This window comes from Gopherus flavomarginatus, chromosome 6 (genome assembly GCF_025201925.1).
Source record: "Gopherus flavomarginatus isolate rGopFla2 chromosome 6, rGopFla2.mat.asm, whole genome shotgun sequence".
NCBI classification, from domain to species: domain Eukaryota; kingdom Metazoa; phylum Chordata; order Testudines; family Testudinidae; genus Gopherus; species Gopherus flavomarginatus.
In genome coordinates, this window is record NC_066622.1 from 129075005 (window position 1) to 129095126 (window position 20122).

A 20122-nucleotide genomic window follows, 5' to 3' on the forward strand; every position below is an offset into this window, starting at 1 on the left:
TAGGCCAAAAAAATGCTCACTCACTGTCTTTAAAAATACCACCTGCTTAGCTATTTTGTATAATGTGCCATTATATAAGTTTGACGGAGAGGATGAAAAAAGAAAGAAAAGCGAACCAGATTAAAAAGGTATAGCTGGAGCCAAATATAAAGCAGCCGCTTATTCAAAAGGGAAGGCAACAGAAGATAGAAACTGAGATGTTTGCTTAGGAGGATAAAACAGGGTGCTTGCCAAAAAGCCAAGCACCAGCAGCTACAAATGAGCTTGTTGCAAATAAGATCACCATAATTTTTTAAAGCCTTTCTGCCATGCACATGCCTACCAGATAAATATATAGAACAGGGGTGCTCAAAGAGCAGCCAAGCAAGACATAATACACACAGCCATGTGTTCTAAAAGGCCACCAAGATGAATTGCCCTTGTACGCTACACAGAGGAGCGTGTGTATAACCCAGTTTGCTCTTGCTTCCCTGGATGTTACCAAAATGTGTTATTAACCATGTTACAGAATTGTGCAACAGCCCTTGGTCTTTACTGCTGTAGCACAATTCCTTGGCAGGGTTGGGTCTCCGCCAAAGGGGTAAGCCAAAGGGTATTGCAACATGCTACTTCAACACAAGTGAGGAGAAGGAGTTGGACAAGCAAGAGCCAAAGCTACTAGTCCCTGTATTGTTTTCATTTCTGTTGAACTCATCCAACAAGAAACTTTTCTCTCTCAAGCAGGGAAGGCAGAAGCACATGAAAAAAACAGTGGTTCATGTGCTTTGTTTTTCAGATAAAAAAATAAATCAAATTAAATTAGGTGCCAACCTCAGGCAAATGGGAGATCTAGCCATGGGGGTGTAAATTAGTAATTAATATTTGTGAGATCGAGTCTCTGGGGTGAAATTGATCCCTGAGCTGAGGCCAGCATAAGGTCTACACAACACTTAATCTTTCAGGGAATCTTTAAGCAGGAAGATAGTTAAAGCTGGACTAATGACACATTCACCATCGTGTTGGTAAATCTGGTTTGTTTGCATGTGCATGTTCTAATGGAGCTAATCTACATTTAAATCTGTGCAAGAACAGCCAACTATCTATCTAGGTTCTTTATAATGTTGACCATCACTGTTGTATTTCACAACTGAGATAAAACTGTATTTCACAGTTGTATTTTACACTGAGATAAAAAAACCCATGGCACTGAGCCCACATCAGCTTGGGCTAATGGAAGTCAGGCTGCAGGGCTCAAAATAGCAGTATAGATGTTCATGCCCAGGGTCTGAAACACTCCCTGTTGTAGAGTCTCAGAGCCCAGACTTCAGCCTGAGCCTTACTGTCTACACTGCAATTTGATAGCCCTGCATAGCAAACCTCTCAATCCCAAATCAGCTGGTTTCGGTCATGGCCATGGCCATGGCCTAGCTGCGGATCTTTTATTGCAATTCAGACCTGCTCTAAGATTGTTTCTCTATTCATAGATTTTAAGACCAGAAGGAACCAACCATCTGAATGACCTCCTGCATATCTAGTTACTCCTGTATTGAGCCCAATAATTTGAGTTTTAGTAAAACACACCTTCAAGAAACGCATCCATTCTTGATTAGTCTCAAAGAGATAAAGAATTCATACCTATATGCAAACCACAGCTATGTTGCATCTTAGCTGCAAACTGTTCTGTCACACACACGCACCAGATTTTTGTTTATTACTGTTTGTTTTCATGATAGTACAAATGGCCCATGCTGTTATTTTCACTGTGAATCCTCCTTACATCTTTTTATGGTCTAATAAAACTAGACGACCTCTAAAGAGTCTTTCTTTCGTTCTCTTTCTTTCAATAAAGCTTAGAACCATGTGGCACTGGTTCACTGAGTCAGCAACTGCTTCAGCTTTAACTTCTTAAAATTCCAGCCACTAAGTGAAAAATGAGCTTTACAAAGCTCATGGAAAATAAATGTCTCCTGACTGTGAGAAATATTGACTAGCTTCTTTGCCTTACCCTATAAAAACAGATGGAAGGAATAGCTATGGTGACTTGCTAGCTGTATGTAGGACTCCATGCTGTCATGTGGAAGCCCCCAACACTATTAACTTCCCTGGCCGTATAAGGCCCCTTAATCAGCCTATCCCTTTGGTAAAGTCTTTGGCGTAACATATGTTTGAAATTCACCCCTGTGCAGAGGGTTTACAGTGATCAGCAGCTCAGTCCCCAGATCAGGCATGTTCTCAGATCCATTTTGGTTTATAATTAGATTGGAAGCTCTTTGGGGCAGGGATGTTTTGTGTTGGGTTCATACAGCACTTAGCACAACGAGGCCCTAGATGCTGCGTTTATAGAATAATCATCATCATATGCGGTGACATCCTCAAGCCCTTGAGCAGATTTTCGTCATAGAGGTGAATTTTACCCAGACAAAAAATGCAGCCAACTCTATGGCCTGGTCTGCATTGTGGGGGGGGGGGGGGGAGAAATCGATATGTTATGCAACTTCAGCTATGTGAATAATGTAGGTAGAGTCGACGTACTTAGAGTTACTTTCCGCGGTGTCTTCGCTGTGGCAGGTCGACCGCTGATGCTCCCCCGTCGACTCCACCTATGCTTCTCGCTCTGGTGGACTACCGGAGTTGACGGGAAAGCGCTCGGCAGTCTATTTACTGCATCTTCACTAGATGCGATAAATCGACCCCCGCTGGATCGATCGCTCCGGTGGTAAGTGTAGACATGCCCTTAGATGTAAAATGACCGAGAGAAATATCAACAGTGCCTGCCTGAATTGTTTGAAGAGCTCTCTCTCAGGATCTGGGGGATAATACTTAATTATGACCTATGTTCTTTGTTTCCAAAATCTATATGATGGTTTCCCTCAACACGTCAGATATATACCCCAAAACCAGTTAGCCCACCACACACGAGACCTCTGCAACACCGTTGTGCATGGTGCCTCTCTCATGGGGGGCACATGAGGAAAACCACTGTGTCCAGGATCAGATTCTGGGCTTAGCTTTTCAAAAAGTTGCCAACAAAACAGCAAGCAAAAAAACCCCCATTTTGCTGAATACATGAATCATACCTTGATGGCATCTTCTTTGAACCGTGGTTCTCAAAGACCTCCCTGGAGTGCCGTATTTCATACTGGAAGAGAGCAGCCATCCTCAGCACTGATATAGCACATGTGTTTGGCTGATGTATGGTTGTGTTCCAGGAGGAGTTGAAACATAAAAAACCTCCCCCAAACCCTTGTGTAGCTGGACAGTAATTCCAGCATCATGTTCAATTTCCTGGCTACCAACTGTAGTGAGGTTTGGCATTTTATGTGTTTCAGATGCATCAGATTCTTGCAGTCATGGGTGGTGACGTCTCTTTCACAAACATGGAAATAAATATGGTTTCACCAATACTGGAATGCAGCTTCAACAACTGAACCAGGCTGGAGGCAGATTGCACATGAGGAAACGCCTTCAGCTTTATATACAAGTCTGGAAGGGGAAGGAAGGGAAAGAGTAGGGTCTGATCTTGTTCCCATGAAGTCAATGGGAGTTTTTCTATGGACCTCAAATGGGAGCAAGATCAGGCCCTGGACCCACAGGAAAAAGGGAACTCAAATGTACATAACCACAAAAGGGGGTTTGCTGCTTTGCATTAATCCCTTTAGAAGGAAACATGCCAAAATTCAACACACACTTTTTATGATCTATTATTAGCAATGTCAGCTTCAGAAACAATGCTGGCTGCTGCACGGCTTTATGGGATTAACCCCTTTTTTCCAACAGCGACAACTAAAGGAATTAGAAGCACTAAATACTCAGTTTAAATCTCTGGAGAGACTCGTACCAGCACCTCCCTGTTCAAGCAGGGCAAACTCATTCTCTAGCCAGCAGATTGAGTGTCTCTCCAATTTAGGCTTTAGGGGGGGTGTGGGTCAGCGTTCTTCAGAAAAAGGGCTCTTCCTTTCTTTCAAAGAGGGAACAGATATTTTCCTTAGAGAACAAGTATCATAGAAAGCAATTAGGCAATCAGAGTCAGATTAAACTGTTGCCTTAATGGATTTTGGTTTTGCTCTTGATAACACCCCAGCACACTTCAGGCTGAGTCACACCGGGTAAGCAGATGAGTTACCCGCAAACGGATGCAGCAGGGTCTAGTAGGTCTAGGACAGGGGTCAGCACACCAAATTCTATTCCTGGCTCTGTGAGTGACCTTGGACAGGCTACTTCACCGCAGTGCACCTCAGTTTCCCCCACCTTATAAACGAATACTTCCCCTTCCTTTGTACAGTGCCTGGAGGTCAACGGAATAAAAGCACCCGTAGAAGAGCTAAGTAATATGCAATTCCACCGACTGGTGTGTTATGAGAATCTCACCTTCACAATTCTCTTCAGGATAATATTCTAGCCACGATAATGGCAGCTATTTCAGATGAGTAGGGGATTTAGCCACACCGTTCTCACTGACATTTTAATGGAGAGTATAATCACTGGTCGGCTTTGAAAGCCTCAACAGCCATATTTAAATACACATTCAGCCACGCACATGCATATACATGTATTCTCTTATCTACAGAACAGCTGAACGAGCAAAGGCAATATACTGCAAAGTCTTGCTTCTATGGATAGCTGCTTTGAGAGCAGTGAGGGTGTACTTGTCTAAGAATGCCTTCTGGGAGGAAAAGTTGGTAGAAATGGGCCCACGCTCTGTGCTTGAATTGCTCAGCCCAACAAAGAAAGTTCAGAACCCTTTCTCATAGGCCGCACTTCTCCCTTAGGCAGAGGGCCAGCAAGATGGCTATGTGACCATCTAAGTTCTACTCGAGCCCCATTTTGAGAGACTTAAGTGGTGCACTGGCAGTAATTTCACTCTGGATAAACTTGCCGATTTAACTAATGGTGGTAAAAATACCAGGATTCATCGCTCCTGCCAGTGCTGGCACTATCAGCAGTGGGAAAATTTGGGGATCAAATTCTCACATGAGACTCTAAAACAAGAGCACAAAAATTCCTTCCTCTCCAAAAAATCTTGCTTTAGCGCTGGACTATCATAGAAAACTGACAGTGTTTAGGAATGAGGGGTGAGATTTTCAAAAGCACTCAGGATCCAGCGTTGCTATTTTCTCTGCTGGATACTGAACACTCTTGAAAATATTCTTCGGTTCTTTTTGTTTTTTGATTGACAGAAACGAATGCTGGGGCAAGCTGGAAACTACTTTTTTTTTTTAAGCAACAGTAGAACCTGGGAGTTACTCCCACCGAATTGTAGTAATCAGCCAAAGTGCTCAAAATGCCTATTGTAACCAAAACCTTTTTTCTTTCAAACACGCATCATCAGTTCATGTCAGTGTTGTGCAAATGGGCAGAACACGGTCTTATGCATGTGTACCACGTCAGTCTCAATTAGGGAAATTTCATCCCCTATGACGTGAAACTGACCTGATGAATCACTAGATTGCTGGGCTGAGCATATGGAGTTTGCTTTTAACGTATAACAAATCAGACCTATCTTTCCCTCCAATTGTCAGAATCAAATGGGAGAATAACATTATTTTCAGTTCATGTTATTATTTATTCATTGTATAATGCCAGCAAAGAGCTAATTGCTTAACATAAACGTGATTTCACTGCTGTTTCACACACCCATCCACGCACCGTCCACACGCACCAGTTTGTTGAGCAAGGAAAAGGCTTTGTCCACTGAAATGAACAATTACAGGAATTCAGCTACAATGGCATTATACAAATCAAAAATATTTCCCATGAGTGGAGTAGGCTGAAAATCAGTAAAAAGTTAATGAACACCAGAATTTTGTTGTCATTTATTTGTTGAAATTTTGAAATCATTTCATCCAGCTCTTCTCAGACACATGCAAAGTGAGTCCCCATTTTAAACCTGCTTGACCACAATAAAATGCAATCAACACAGAAATGAGTTGACAAGTCGTTCTCTGCACATACTAAGTTGCTTTTATTAATCCAGAACTGCATGCTACAGATACTGTACAGCATGAACATTTATTCATTACAAAAATGGCTTCCAAACCATTAAAAATGAAAATCGGAATAAGAGCATAAAACGGAACAGTAACATCACAACTGTTAGGAAACATTCAAAGTATTCACAAAAAATGTTATAGTTAGCATCTTAATAAACCCGAGAAAAATCTGAGACAGTTTTACAATCGCTTCATGTCAACTACAATGGCACTGAATGAACAGATGAACAATTTTTCAGCTTTATACAGCGTTTTTTTTTTTTTTTTGCAACATCAACATGCCTTGGTTTTTTTTTGTTTAAGTTTGCTACCTACCTGTATGTAGTAAGTGTACATAAAAGTGGCAGTCCGATTTTCCTTTTATGAGTAATCTAATATACAGAATTTGGCCCTTAAGGGTTTATACCTCTTCGTTTTAAATGCTTTCCGGACAATCTGCTACCAAACACGTCTGTTATAGGTGACATTAAAACTACATACATATCTACCTATGTAACATCACAGCAAAACATGATGAACAAAAAAATTACAGCATTTAAAAAAAAATTAAAGTCGTTGGGAGAAAGTTAAGTCACTGAGAATTTTGGCACATAAAAATTTTGCACATGGCCTACAGTTCTAATGTCGCAGGGGATTCAATTGCAGTTCTGAATGAGAGACACTTGGCCGTTGCTATTTTTCAAACAGCGTTGCTAAAAAGTCCCTTGCTAATTGTTCAAGTCTTTTTGTATGTGTAATGGCTTTTAAAGCAATTTTTGTTTTTCATTTATTTATTTTTACACTATTGATCCTTTAAAATGCATCTGCAAATGTCCATTTGGTGGCAACTGTGTGTCATACAGGAAAAAAAATCAAAACAAAACCCCGCGCCCCCGAAAAAATATATATATACACATTTATATATAAACTTAAAAACCTTGTACAAATGAGTTGTTATATATAAGATGCTTACACTAAGGAAAAAAAAAACTTTATACAATGTTTCAAGGAAAAAAAGGGAAAAAACATATTTAAAAATGGACAACATACAGATACAACAAGCAATCTCTAAAGCAATAAATACTACTGGTCCAATAGCGTTGTGATACTTTTAATTGTTGAGTAGCACTCCCTCCCCCAAAAAGAACAACACCATGGAACAAGGTTTATTAACACATTTTAACCCTTTTGTTTCTGTACATTTAAACAATAACAAGTAACATCACAATAAAAGTTGTTTCATACGAGGAAGAAAAAAAATGTAGCGGCACTGCATTCGTTGTGCCCTTAAAGGTTTAAAAACCAGATGTAACATGATTGGTTCGCAAGCTCGTATTTAATACAAATAATAAAGAACCAACACCTTCTGCAAGGGCTGTTTCAAAATTGCTTTTTTTTTTTCTTATTTTTTAAAATCAGTCTTTAAAACTAAGCTATCGGAACTACATAACAGTTATGTATATATATATATTTTTTTAAACGCTACAAAGACTTTAAACAGCTGCTGATAAAAATTTTGGCAGAATCATGAGGCTTTTTCTCATCTACATATTTAAAAGGAGAAATTGAAATAACGATGGGTCAAATATTGACCAATGAACTCGATAAACATCAACTAATGTAGCCATATGGCATCAATTAAAAAATAAAACAAAATTAAAAAACAAACAAAAAGAACCAAAAAAAACCCCCAACACAATTTTTAAAAAAGCAAGGGCTACAGAGGCTAACGCTATTCTAAAGACTTGGTTACAAGTGATAGCGGCTGGGGCTGCGTCCCAGCCAAAGAATTACGGGAATGCAAGGAGGATGTTGAAGGTTGTGCTAACGATGAGGATGGTGCTGCTGACGGCTGTAAAGTGGCAGGTGGATGATCCAATTGCCCATTCTGACCATTAGTAGCAGACAGGGCGCTGGGCTTGCTAGCGGAGCTTTCGGTCAGGACTAAGGACGACGGTGGTGGCATCATGGAGAGGTGTGCCAGCGGGTCGGGTTTCAATGTGAGCGAGAGAGGTTGCGTTTGTTCAGTCTGTGGTTTTGAGTCTCTTGTGGGGGAGGCTAGCATGTTAGGAGAAGAAGGAGGAGAGTCTAGTAAGCTTCCATCTGAAGAGGGTGGGCTGATGCAGCTGCCTTCACCTTGTATGTAGCGAACGCACTTTTTTTTTCTCCTAGAAACAGGGAGAGAGTTATCTGTGAATAAAGGGCAAAAACGCTAATGGAGAAAGGTATCTAAAGCAATGAGCCATCAATAAACTACCCTGAGCTCTGAACAGGTTACACCCAAGCCTGCACGGTGCTTAAAAATGTTGCTTGGTGTGTATAAGCCACTAAATCCTCTAAGGAATTGGACTTTCTGCTACCAGACTTGGAGACGATATAGATTCTCTCTCTGTTCTCCTGTTCAGGCTATTTATTAACAAGGTTCAGATCAAGTTCTTCTAGCCCAATATACTACTCTATAAACTTGTTTTCCTAAAAAGGTCAATTCTCCCCACAAAAATTTAACCCGGATCAACTAAAAATTTTAGAGAGCTAATAATTTATCCACATTGGCCTTTATCAAATTTTAAAAAGCTGACTGTAGCGCCATGCACCCAAAGGCTGCTTTTAAGTGACTGATCTAAAGGCTCTGAGATACACCACCTTCCCGAGGCAGCAGTAGCTGTGGACTACTGCTTATGCTTTTGTTTCTGTTAAGAACCACACCAAATCCAGAGTCAGACAGAAAGGAAATGTAATAGGAAGAACAAAAGGAAGGGAAATATAAACAAAACAATGAAAAAAAAAACAGAAGAAGAACAAGATAAACAGAAAATGATGCAAAATAACAAGAATAACTGGTTGTATGGCCTGCAGGTTGTGGCTTAAAATTATTTTTTTGTTTTGCTGGGAAGGAGTAGGTATTCTGGGTTGTTTTTATGTATTTTGGGGAATATTCCTTTGAGAGGCCATTCATGTAACTTCAAAGCAGGATTCAATCTCAGTAAGTGAACAGCACAACAACAGCTAAAAAGATGAGGAGCAACACAGAACTCAATTCACACCAGGAATTATGGGAGTCTCACAAGAAATGCTAACGGAAAAAAACCACCAAGCCAACAAAAATAATTTCTCCTTTTTTCCCTCCCACTCCGCACCCTTCACCGCCCATTTTGGAGCCACAATCAAAAAAGGATAGTTTCAGAATGTTTCTCTTGCCAGATATATGCAGGATAAAAAAGAATTAGGTACACCACTAAAGCATCTCACAGACTGAAATTTAGTGGCCAAAGTGACTCTGAAAGTCAAGCCACACAACAGAGTTTTTCTACGGAAAGTGCTAAAACCGGTATCACACCATGTGATTCATTTGACAAAGTTCATCAACCTCTCCGATAAAGTCAGCTGAGCTTTACAAAAAAGAAAAGAAATGACAGAATGCATTTCGAACTAATTCCACTGGATACGCCAGAACAGTTAAGCGACTCGGCAATGATTGGCAAAAGGAGAGGAACAGAACTAAGGATTTGTTTCCCAACTTATTATGCATGGAATCTCAATGTCAGTGGGTGAATTCTCTCCCAGATCTAAGCAACTCCATTCAAGTAAATGGATTTGCATCCTCTAGTATCAATGGTGGATTTGGCCCAAGGGGTATTTTGTTCTGTCAATCTAGGTGGGAAAAATAAGCTATCTCCCAGAGCTGGATCTGACCTTCTGGGTCACGGAAAAAGATATTGTCTGGTATGATACCCCACCTCACACCTGCTTCAAGGAGGGGGCTGGCAGATTTCTATGTCATAACACTCCCTTCCCAGAGTCAAACAGACTGAGGTTCTGCTCAAAGTTCCACACAGAAAGGTAAATGGTTAGGGCTATGAGAGTTTTAACCACGTTAGCCTGCAGATCAATACATGCTAAAAACTAAGACATTCATGCACTTAAAAATGTAAAAGACAGACACACGAAAAGAGGGGGGAGGGGTGAGAGAAAAAAAGAACAAGAGAAGAAAGAAAAAGTGAAGCTGTCAGGCAGCAAACCATGCTTTATTAGGGCAAAGTTAAAAGATGGAAAAAGCAATTTGGTGGGCTCTAAACAGAACCTTGCTAAATTCCTCTGTCAAATAACATTGGAAACCTGTGGTGTTAACAGTAACTGCATTAATTGGTATGGATTAGATCTGACTTTTCCCTTGCCCCCTCCCCCCTGCAAAATACCCCATTTAGTTCCACATTACTCGGTTTCTAAACTGAAATTGTGCAATGCTATTGTATCCACAATTCAAACCCGGGCTTTTCTGTACCACAGCTGGACATTGGGCATGATGCCACATTTCGGAACTGCCATGGCTAACAACTATGTGGAAAAGCAGGCATTAATGTTTAAGGAGGGTCACAGGTAGCCAGAAATCTCAGTTCCCAGCACATGGAGGATTCAAATTCTGCTTGCCTTATACACAGCAGCTCTTATGAGGTGCTGGGATTACTTATTATCAAACCATTGCTGACGTGGGTCCATTGCGCTCATATTCTGTCTGATCAACTCTGGGCTTTTCTTTTTTCTAATACTAGCTTGACTTTTGGCCTATGGTTGAGAGTAAGATCCAGAGCATCTCATGGCAAAGCAGAATGTGGTCAGGGAACCACAGGTGTGAAAGGTCTTCTTGGCTCAGATGTTAATACCCTTTCTAAAGTCAAATTCTGCCCCAGAAAAATTAAATCAAATGCCTTTCATTTTCAGTATTTTAGCATTATGTTTCTCCCAACTTCTGTTAAAAGTTCAATTCTTACTATTACAGTAAGTCTACAAACCCATTTACAAAAACCTTCCTGTTTAAAGAGAGGCCTTGCTCTAACTTCAGTTTCCCCTGTAATATTATGCGTGGCTTCAACTAGTTTTTCCATGTTCAACTGGCTCTTTGGGCCACAACAGTGTATTTTTTGTGTATATTTGTACAGCACAGAACATCCCAATAACTAGTTACAAACAAAGGATAAAGTGCCAAATTCACCACAGGTGTAAATGAGCACAACTTTACTCAAGGGAGTAATTGTGGCTTGAGGGAAAGAACACAGAGCTAGGTCTTGAGTTCTAATCCCGTCTCTGATGCAAACTCGTGGTGTGTCCTCGGTTTCTCTGTCTATAAATTGGGGATAATACTACTATTTACCATCTCACAAGTATATTGTGAGGAATAGAGTACATGTAATGTTTTGAAACCGTTAAGAGCTATATAAATATTGTTACTGGAGTTAACATAGCATGCTCTTTTATACCTGAAGTAAAATTGGCCCTAAAACAGCATCTTGAAAACTAATAACATTGCTGTTACCAGAAACAAAAGGATGGATTGCCATGGATAATGACAAGGGTTTGCTGGTTTCCACCTACTATGACTAAAGATATCTCAGTTTCTGCCCCGTTATCAGACTGCATATCTTATAGCCTCTCTCTCAAAGATCCACTACAGAAAACTAACACTCTGTAAACAAGAAGCTACAATGGTTAGCAACAGAACAAGAAATGCAGAGACCTATATACTGCCTCATGAGAAAATGCCACAATACACGCAAAATAAAAGAGTCAATAAATATAAAGCGAGGAGCTATATCATTAAAAGGTGTTGTCCCAGGCAATGCTTACAATAAGGGTTGACCTGCAGCAAGTATTTTTGAATAAAACTGAAATAATCTAAGGCAAAAAACTAAGACAAGAAAGGGCTTATTTCTCATCACACACAACTAATGCGCTGCCAAACTGACAATCCTATAACTCAGTTGAAAAGCCCCTTTAATGATAAAATGTAGCTTTAATAGTATGATGTTGACATAAGTGGACAGAGAATGATAAGAGACACAAACACGATGCAGAGCTAGTTCTTATAATCACTCAGCATACAAAGTTTGACACATAATCAAACACATTATCTCTAGACTACAGAAGTATCTATTGACACCGTTTACTAAATTAATCACGGTATAAGTTTAATTAAACACATTATAAGTGTCTTTAGCGACATAAGATTCAAGTCTTCTACTTCTTCACAGTGTAAGTGGCTATCCAGCACCTCTAGATTGGATTTCCTCCCCCTTTATAAAGCATTTTAAACTGCTGTTTTCAAAAGGTATTGAATGTATGTATTGACATTGACATTTAACACAATTGTCTTTGCACTTCACACACAACTCACAGTACTGAGCATGCTTCTAATGGAGCTTATAATTCACCAAATGGGGAACAATGCAATCGTTTAAAGATATTTTATGAGCCTTCGCTTAGCTTAATGGTTAGACACACGGTACATTGTCAATCCATGTTTGTGCTTGGCATCGAGGAAATCAAAAGGAGTGTGTGCATGCATATAATACATGAACAACTAGTCTATCTTCTAAATGAGATGAAGCAAATGGCAAGGGCACAAATAAGCAGGAAAGGTGAGAGAGGGAGCACTACATACAGAGTGTGGTTTTGGTTGAAATACCTACCATCATAATATTCCATATTCAAAGACTGCTTGTATCAGAACAAAGAAACAACAAATTTAACCAAATGCGGTCATTATGGAAAGGGAATGAGAAATAGAAGTAGTTGGCAACCCTCCACCAAGAAACAAGTACCTTCTGAGTTATCCATGGAACTGCAGATTTGATATAAACCCGCAGTAGAACATGGACTGTCGAAATTTGGGTTGCTAGGTGCCTTTTACTTCCTGAAAACTGTCCTACCAAAGCTGCTATTCATTTTCTCTAGAGCTCATGTGTTTACAGCTCACTTTGCTGGGTTACACTTTCCAGAATTTCAGAAAAATGGTGTTAGAAAATATAGATATGTTACAGAAATATTTTCAGGATTGAGCTGTAAATTTTTAAATTTTGCAAATAGGCTAACAGCACGAGTACAATATAAGCTGTAAACACTGGCTTGTTTTTTACATACAATTGTGATGAAAACACCAGTGCTGCAGATCACAGAATCTTTTAACCCTTTGGAGACAGTGGACACCCACACATTCAAATGCAGTGTAAATGTCCACCTAAGCATTCATTTTGCTGACTGCCTGGACAGTGCCAGTTTTATGTACCTCAGGGTTTGCTTGTTCCCAGTTCTACCACCAGGGAAAGGTTATTGGTAAAGAAAGAGAAGAAATGGTATTAAATCAGCAAGAGAATTTAGCAATTAAATTTTGAGAATCAAAGATTATTAGCATTTGATGCTGTGGGAGAGAAAAGGTGGGAAGAGTGGGGGGAAAAGGTTAAAAAAAAATAAATCACACAAATGCACTGAGAGGACAGAATGCTTTTATTTCCCCAAAGGCCTAATTGGGTAGTGTACCTGCATGGTTTGCACCATAAACTCTGTCGGTCAAGCCCGAACAATGCCCGACACTTCTTTGGAGTATTTGCATCTGTTAGCATAAGGTAAACACAAAAAATACAAACACAATGGTGGATAGAGCTCATTTGGATGTGAAATCTTAGCTACAGCTACGTTTCTCTTTAATCGTGTCAGTTTTATTTGATAATCTCCCCTCATACCCTTGGTATGAAAGGAAGAGGGCTTCCACAATGAGCCAAAGAAAACAAACAAAAAAACCCCTAAAATGGTTACACTGTTGTGCATTTGCTTCACTCAGCCCACTGTCTGTAACACGTTCAATGTCTGCATTATCAAAGGGCCTTGGATATGTTCAGAGTATGCAACATTCCTTGAGAGAAGGTTGGGAGGGCGGGATTGTGTTTGCAGTCATGGATCAGATATGCTTAGGCTGATGCTGTTTTACAGTGGGTTTTTGGCTAGCAGCAGCAAGGAAAGAGGGGGGAAAAAAGGCAAAACCCTTTCAGAGAGACGATAATTCACGGCAGCGTCCCACTCCCTTGTGTCTTCTAGATCACAACACAGAGCTACAAAGCAACAAGGCAGGAAAAAAGGGGGGAAAGTACCAAATAAACCAGCTGCAAACCAGCCATAGCGAGTCTGGGAAAACTATACACACCTGCAGGGGCCGCACCAGTTATTCTGTTGATCAAGGCCAAAGCGCGCTCGGCATTTCTTAGGAGCGCTCAGGTCTGAATGAGTTCAAGAAAGTAGCGAGCAGAAAAAGGAGAGAGAGAGAGAAAAGGGGAAAAAAAAGAGAAAAGAGAAAAATAAAAAAAAATAAAAATAAAAAAGGGAATAAAAATCAATGACCTCATTATTAATCGCAAAATATTGACGTTCAATTTAAAAGTTAAAAAATCGTGATAATCACATTCTTATTCAACTCTTGAAATTAGCTGTTGCAATTAAAGCTGCAGTATCCCTTTGTAAAGGACTGTCTCTTCTCATTTAAACAACGGAGGGAAGTGACTGGTTTAAAATGATGGTTCTTTGGCATATTTTCTTCTCTTTTTGGGGGGACAGGGGAAGGAAGAAAAAAGAAGCTACGTATGGAGGTTAGCTCTTGAACATGCTTTTTTCTTCAATCAGACAAACACAAAAAAAAAGAGAAAGGAAACAAATGGATCTATTGGGATAATGCAGCTTTTAGAATAACATTCATTTTTTTAATTTTAGTTTTTTAATATTTTTTTCCAAAAAAAAGAAGGAAAGAAAGAAAGAAAAAAGAATGGATAAGAAGAAGCAGACTGCAGAATGGCATGTTAGCATCAGCCAGAAAATAAATGTAAAGCATGGGGAAATGCGCCGAGTTAGTCAAGCTAGTGAACTGTGATGGATAGTCTTGAACAGAAAGGCAAAATAAATAAATAACCAACCAAACAAAAAACAAATGAAATTTAAAAAAAAAACAAACAAAAAAAACCATACTGCGTAGGCATGCTGATGTGAGAAGACTTAGTGGGAGCCGTGAAAAATGCCATTAGATTAAGGAGGTTCATTACTGATTTCCTTCTATTCTTTATCAGTCTCTTTAAAGAAATACTGCATATTCAATTTGCACAGTTAGTACAACTCTTGAGTTATTTTTTACTGTATTATTATTGAATAGCAATGTAACAAAAAAAAATAAAAACAAAAACAAAATTAAAAAAAATACTACCAAACATATTATATAGATATATACTGTAAAAACGTGTGGACTTTTTTCCCCATTTAATGTCATAAGTGTTTAATGTTAAAATCTATAATGGCAGGAAAAAAATTAAAAAGCAGTTTATAAACTATTTAAAATGACTCAAAATGACATTAGCACCTGTAATCGGAGGAAGTGAAAGGCAAGGATTTAGGAAACATTCGCTGTGTTCTGAAAAAAAAGAACAAATTATACAATGGCTTCAAAAAAATTTAATCAGGGCTTCTGCAAAATTGTCTATGAGATTGCCTATGCAGTATTTCTAATTGCCTACAGAGAATGGCAAACCTCCTTAATTTAAAATGGGCGCGATTTACCACTGTAAGGCATGCATCAGAACACACAGGTACAGCCCACATTAATACCAAACACATACGCGCACGCACACACACACACGCACAAAATAAGCGCACAACTTTATAACAACGGCACAGGCATTACAACTCTGCTTCTGAAGTTAATGGCTTTGTAATTATTAAGAACAAAGTCAACTAACTTCACAAAATGCTTTACATGCAGTGATTTGGTTACTAGTTTTAGAAGGGTAGTAATAGGCAATTAATTAAAATACATTAAACAAAAATAAAAGGCTGACTACAATAGGGATCAGCTGCCAAAGAGGCCAGGAGAAGCCCATTCCTCCCTCCTTCCCCAAAACCTAGGAACAGAAGGTTGGATACTCCACTGTTTCACTAAGCAAGGTATATTGACTTATTTTACTTACCATTGGTCTCTCCTGGCTGCTTATCCCTTTTCCTCTTCTTCTTCTTTCCCTGTATGCAATATACACAAATAGAAAGGATTTGTAAGAACCCTTTTTGTAAGACAAGGCAGAGCGGCATGAGGGAGGACTGTCCTGAAAGCTCACCCAACAGGGCTACGAATCACTGCATGGCAGACTGAACGAAGGAGCACACTTGTGGCTCTTGCTCATCTCAGGGAAGCTAGGGAAGTGAGAGAGCCATGTGTCCAGTTCTGCCTGCTTACCTTGTTCTTAGCCCTTTATTCTAGTTGCAAAGCAGCTTCACCACAGCCTGAAGTGTGAAGGCAGCGTCCACAAAGCGCTGTAAGTGGTCGAGCAAAGGAATGAGGGCTAGAAGGAGCAACTTATTATGTCAGCACGAGGTAATAAATCTGACACCTCACTTTCCTCTGCCAGACATCCCCAATGCCTGGAATGGGCCAAAACCTTGTAGAGTGGTATCCTCAAGGTGGCATAATGCTCACTGGCACATGTTCATGTTGAGAACAATGGAGAGAGAGAGAGCTCAGACTTGGACATTGAGGGCTCCTCTATTGCAAAAAGTGACTTAAAATACGGAAGGGAGCCATACTGACATGGAAAAGCTAACATGCAAGAGTGCTGGTTTAGGAACCCAGCAATGGTAGTCAAGGGGAAAATAAAATCAAACCTATGCTTTATCTAAGACAGTCTACAGATTCTGCCCCATGGAAAAACCAAGGAACTGTAGGGTTTTACTAACCGTAGGTCCTTTCCCAAACAGTACTTTCCAATAAGTAACTTGTCGTGTGCTGTCAAAATCCAAGAGGATGAGGTGGGTGGTGGTTGGGATTTTTTGCTCTTCTTATACTCACCTCAAACAGCATGGGTCAGACCATGACTGCAATGCTACTATGAATCTTGTAGAAACCTAATTACTATTTTGACAAGGGGATTGTTGTAAAGGCTGACTATGGTCCGGAAAAAGGGATCTCTTCTCTAGTAAGTAATCTTTCCTTCCCTATGTATCCCTCAGCATTGAGAGATACAGCTTGAAGAGCAATACAAAGACTTCGAAGAGTCTCAAGGCTGGAGCAAGGGGGAATAGGATTCTTTCTTGAGTCTCTGGATACCCAAGCAATGATTTCCAGGCCAGTAGAGTTGTCTAGAAGCAGCACAGTGATCTTGGAAGAAGCAGGAGTAAGAGCAATTGGTGAAAAGACACGAGGTAATCACTAAGACCAGAAGTCTCCCGTGGCCAAGAGGAAACAAGCTGTATGTTCTCAAAGTAGGAACCTTGCAGTGCTTCTGAAGGCCTGGCTACATCTAAGGGGAGGACAGAAAGTTCTTCTAGACATGGAACAGTTACTCTTCAGTAACTTGGTCTGGCGCCCATCTAAGTGGTTAATTTTGGGGGTTTAGCTCAGCATCTCCTCTAAGATGTTTATGTTCTACTTGTAAGAAGCAAAAATGTGAACGTTCTTTTGAAGCTGGAGTTTAAAAATCCTGTAGGGCTCCTGGCAAAGGGCCTCCGAACTTGTCTTTCCTTGCCTGGTCTGGTAGTAAACTGTCACTCTGCTCTCTTGGATGTCACAGGTACAGTTTTGTTCGGGAGAACCTTTTGCTGATAGGGAAGGCTATGTGTGCAGGCAGTTTTAACGGATATGCCTGTAATTCTGTGGCCAAGTTACTGCTATTGGGGAATTATCTCAGTCACATCTCAAGCGATTTTCAGAGGTGGGTTGCTATCTTTGGCTATACTTTAGGTAAAACTTTAGGGGCCATCTCTTTAACAGAGCACTGCTGGTGCCATTCCAGTCACGACACCCGAAGACTTTGGGAACAGAGAAGCGACACCTTTCTAAGCAGTCCAGAGGCAATACATCACACACAAAGACAGGGCTCAAACTCCACTTTCATTTACACTGATGTAAATTCAAAGTAACTTCACTCAGTGGAGTAGCTCCAGATTTACAACGGAATTTGTTGTTACAATTTGTAACTGAAATCAGATTATTGACCCAGGCCGGTACATCTGTGATTCTTATCTCAAGAGGCACTTGGATAGGTTAACAGACTGAAAAGTGCCCCAGAGGAGATTTATTTAATTTTTGCAGTATGTTTCAGAGAGAATTCAAGGTTTGTTTTTTTTGTTTTTTTTTCCAGTTTGAGAAATCAGAACACTATCAGACAAGGGTCAGCCCGGACACAGACATGAGTCTGCTCCAGCACCTCCTTTGCTTGTAAACACACTAAAAAGAGGAACTGGATTCTGAGCCACCTGACCTCATACCAACTGTACCAAGCCTTCAAGCCAGATATCAAAGAACTATAATTTAAAATGGCTGAGTATGTTTTTGCCAAGGATATTTTTGGTCCCTTATCAACATGAGCTCGGGAAACTCTGTTCCACCCTAATAAACACTGGAGAAAAGACGCCAACAGAGTCCCTTCACAATCTCTTAAAGGAAGAGGGAAAAACATTTAATTTCAAATTTCTGCACAATGAGAAGATATTTGATTATACATTTAAATCACAAAGATGGCAGCTCTTAAGGTGCCTCAGAGCTGACACATTTCTCTTCTTTGCCTCATCACTCTACTCAACTGGAGATGGCAAGGTCCAAGGATTTTTCCATCTCTACACTACGCAAGTGCTCTGGTTATAAGGGATCTAGATGTGGATATAAAACACTTGCTGTCTATTTTGGCAGGTTCTCTTTCTCTCTCCAGAACTAAGTCCATCTGCCTATTGGACTTTCTTATACTGATTCTCCTGTTAATAGCAAAGGTGATGTTGCTGGACACATTCAGCATCCAAAGGAGTAGCATAGACTCGGCTTTCAAAGGCAGCATAAATTCACAACACTTCCCACAAGAGTTTTGTGATAAATCCCACCCCTTTGTTGGAAGTTTACCCATAAGCGCCTCTATTTACCAAGTTACAGCACCCCTAGCCTTGATGGTTCAAAATCCACAGGCTTTGCAGAAACTTCCCCCCATCCTTTCTGGGTGCAGAAGAAACAAAGGAGGCCTGCTAACACTGAATCCCAGATACCCGAAATAGAGTATCTCCATAGACTATATTGAGGCCTACAGGAGATACAGTTTCTCATATCAGTATGTGGAAGACTGAATGTGCCTTCTGACACTGACGAGACACTGACAAGGCATTCCCCAAATCCGCCTGAACTGAAGAGGAGGCTGAAATCTGCAGCTGCTAGAATGAGCTGCTTGCATCTCTGAAGAGATGGGCTTTGTGTATCTAAGCGTCAATGCTTGATGTGAGATTGCTGACGATGGGGTACGATTTAACAAGCTTTGGCACCCCCATCATGATCTCTGGAAGGCCTGTTGTCCAAAGAAAGCCTGAGGGGGGAGGAAAACTCCAAGAACTCTGAATGGAGCGAAGGAGAGAGAGAAAGAAAAAAAAATACCCAAACCCCTGTAGATGTGTCTGTGTGATGCAAGGCTATTGAGCTCTCCTACTAAAGCAAGGTTCCCCCTGAAGGTCAGGGGGGAACACAGCATCAAGCCGCTGGGAAAGCATCAGCTTTCTTATCCTGTCCTTTTTAGCTTGAGAAGAAAGGGTTTCTCAGTGCTCACATGCTGAGGACAAATGTAAAGGTCCTAAACATTTAAGACACTGTACATGCCCATCTGTCAGCGACAGTCACTAAAGCAGAATGAACGTTCCTTGAAACCTCTTTTAAGCATACGGCAGGTCCTACCTCTACTCCTTATTGAACTCCCAAGAGGAAATCAGACTACAAAGTACCAAGAACTACTCAGCCCTATGGTCTGATGGTCTCAGTCCAGTCCTTACCAAAGAGGATGCGTTTTTGGTGGGGGAGCTGGAATGAACTACCTCTGGATCGTAAGAAAACACCTCTCCTCTCCTCCCCCTCTAAGAGGATGCACAAGTATTGTTTTATGCCCAGGGAGCATGGAAAGACAAGGAAGAAAGGAGAGGAAGAGCTGGAGAATAAAGGCAGCTGTGAGGGAGGAGATGAGAGTATTTTGATACCACAAATGGCAAATATAGTTATTAAAATGGTAATCTAACATTATTCTAGCACAGAGACATTTGGCATTCTATAACAACGACTGCTACCACATACTATGTTGCAGACTGTGAACTCTCTAGCCTGTTCTGTACACATCTGAGTGCATCTGCACATACAGGGATATGTAGCCATACACAAAGTGTGCAGTTTAAATGATTAGTAGCAGAGCAATGTTTCTGGCTATCCCAGGAACCGATTAGACCCAAAGGAGACAGCAGCAAAACAAGCAAACAAAAAAGTTTACTAAATGTAATTGACATCAGTTTTATAGGCTTGGCCCCCAAATCTTCAATGAGTTCTGCAAGGAAATACTCCACCAGAGTCACATTCCGGGATC

At 40.4% G+C, this 20122-nt stretch overlaps 1 protein-coding gene across 35 annotated transcripts in view; it reads right to left on the bottom strand.

The window, feature by feature from the left end:
* Positions 1-5917: 5917 nt before the first annotated feature.
* TCF7L2 (transcription factor 7 like 2) overlaps positions 5918-20122 on the bottom strand; it is a 208359-nt gene continuing 194154 nt past the window's right edge. For 6 of the 35 annotated variants that reach the window (XM_050958077.1, XM_050958074.1, XM_050958078.1 and 3 more), the window contains 4 exons: positions 15722-15770; positions 15118-15168; positions 13260-13332; positions 5918-8116 (listed from right to left, as the gene is read on the bottom strand). In XM_050958077.1, the coding sequence (XP_050814034.1) occupies positions 7681-8116; positions 13260-13332; positions 15118-15168; positions 15722-15770 (609 nt within the window). In that variant the 3' untranslated portion in view covers positions 5918-7680. Of the gene's footprint in view, positions 8117-12411; positions 12441-13258; positions 13333-13916; positions 13994-15117; positions 15169-15721; positions 15771-20122 lie in introns of those variants that run through there. The other 29 variants (XM_050958081.1, XM_050958075.1, XM_050958076.1 and 26 more) reach the window with 14 other exon arrangements.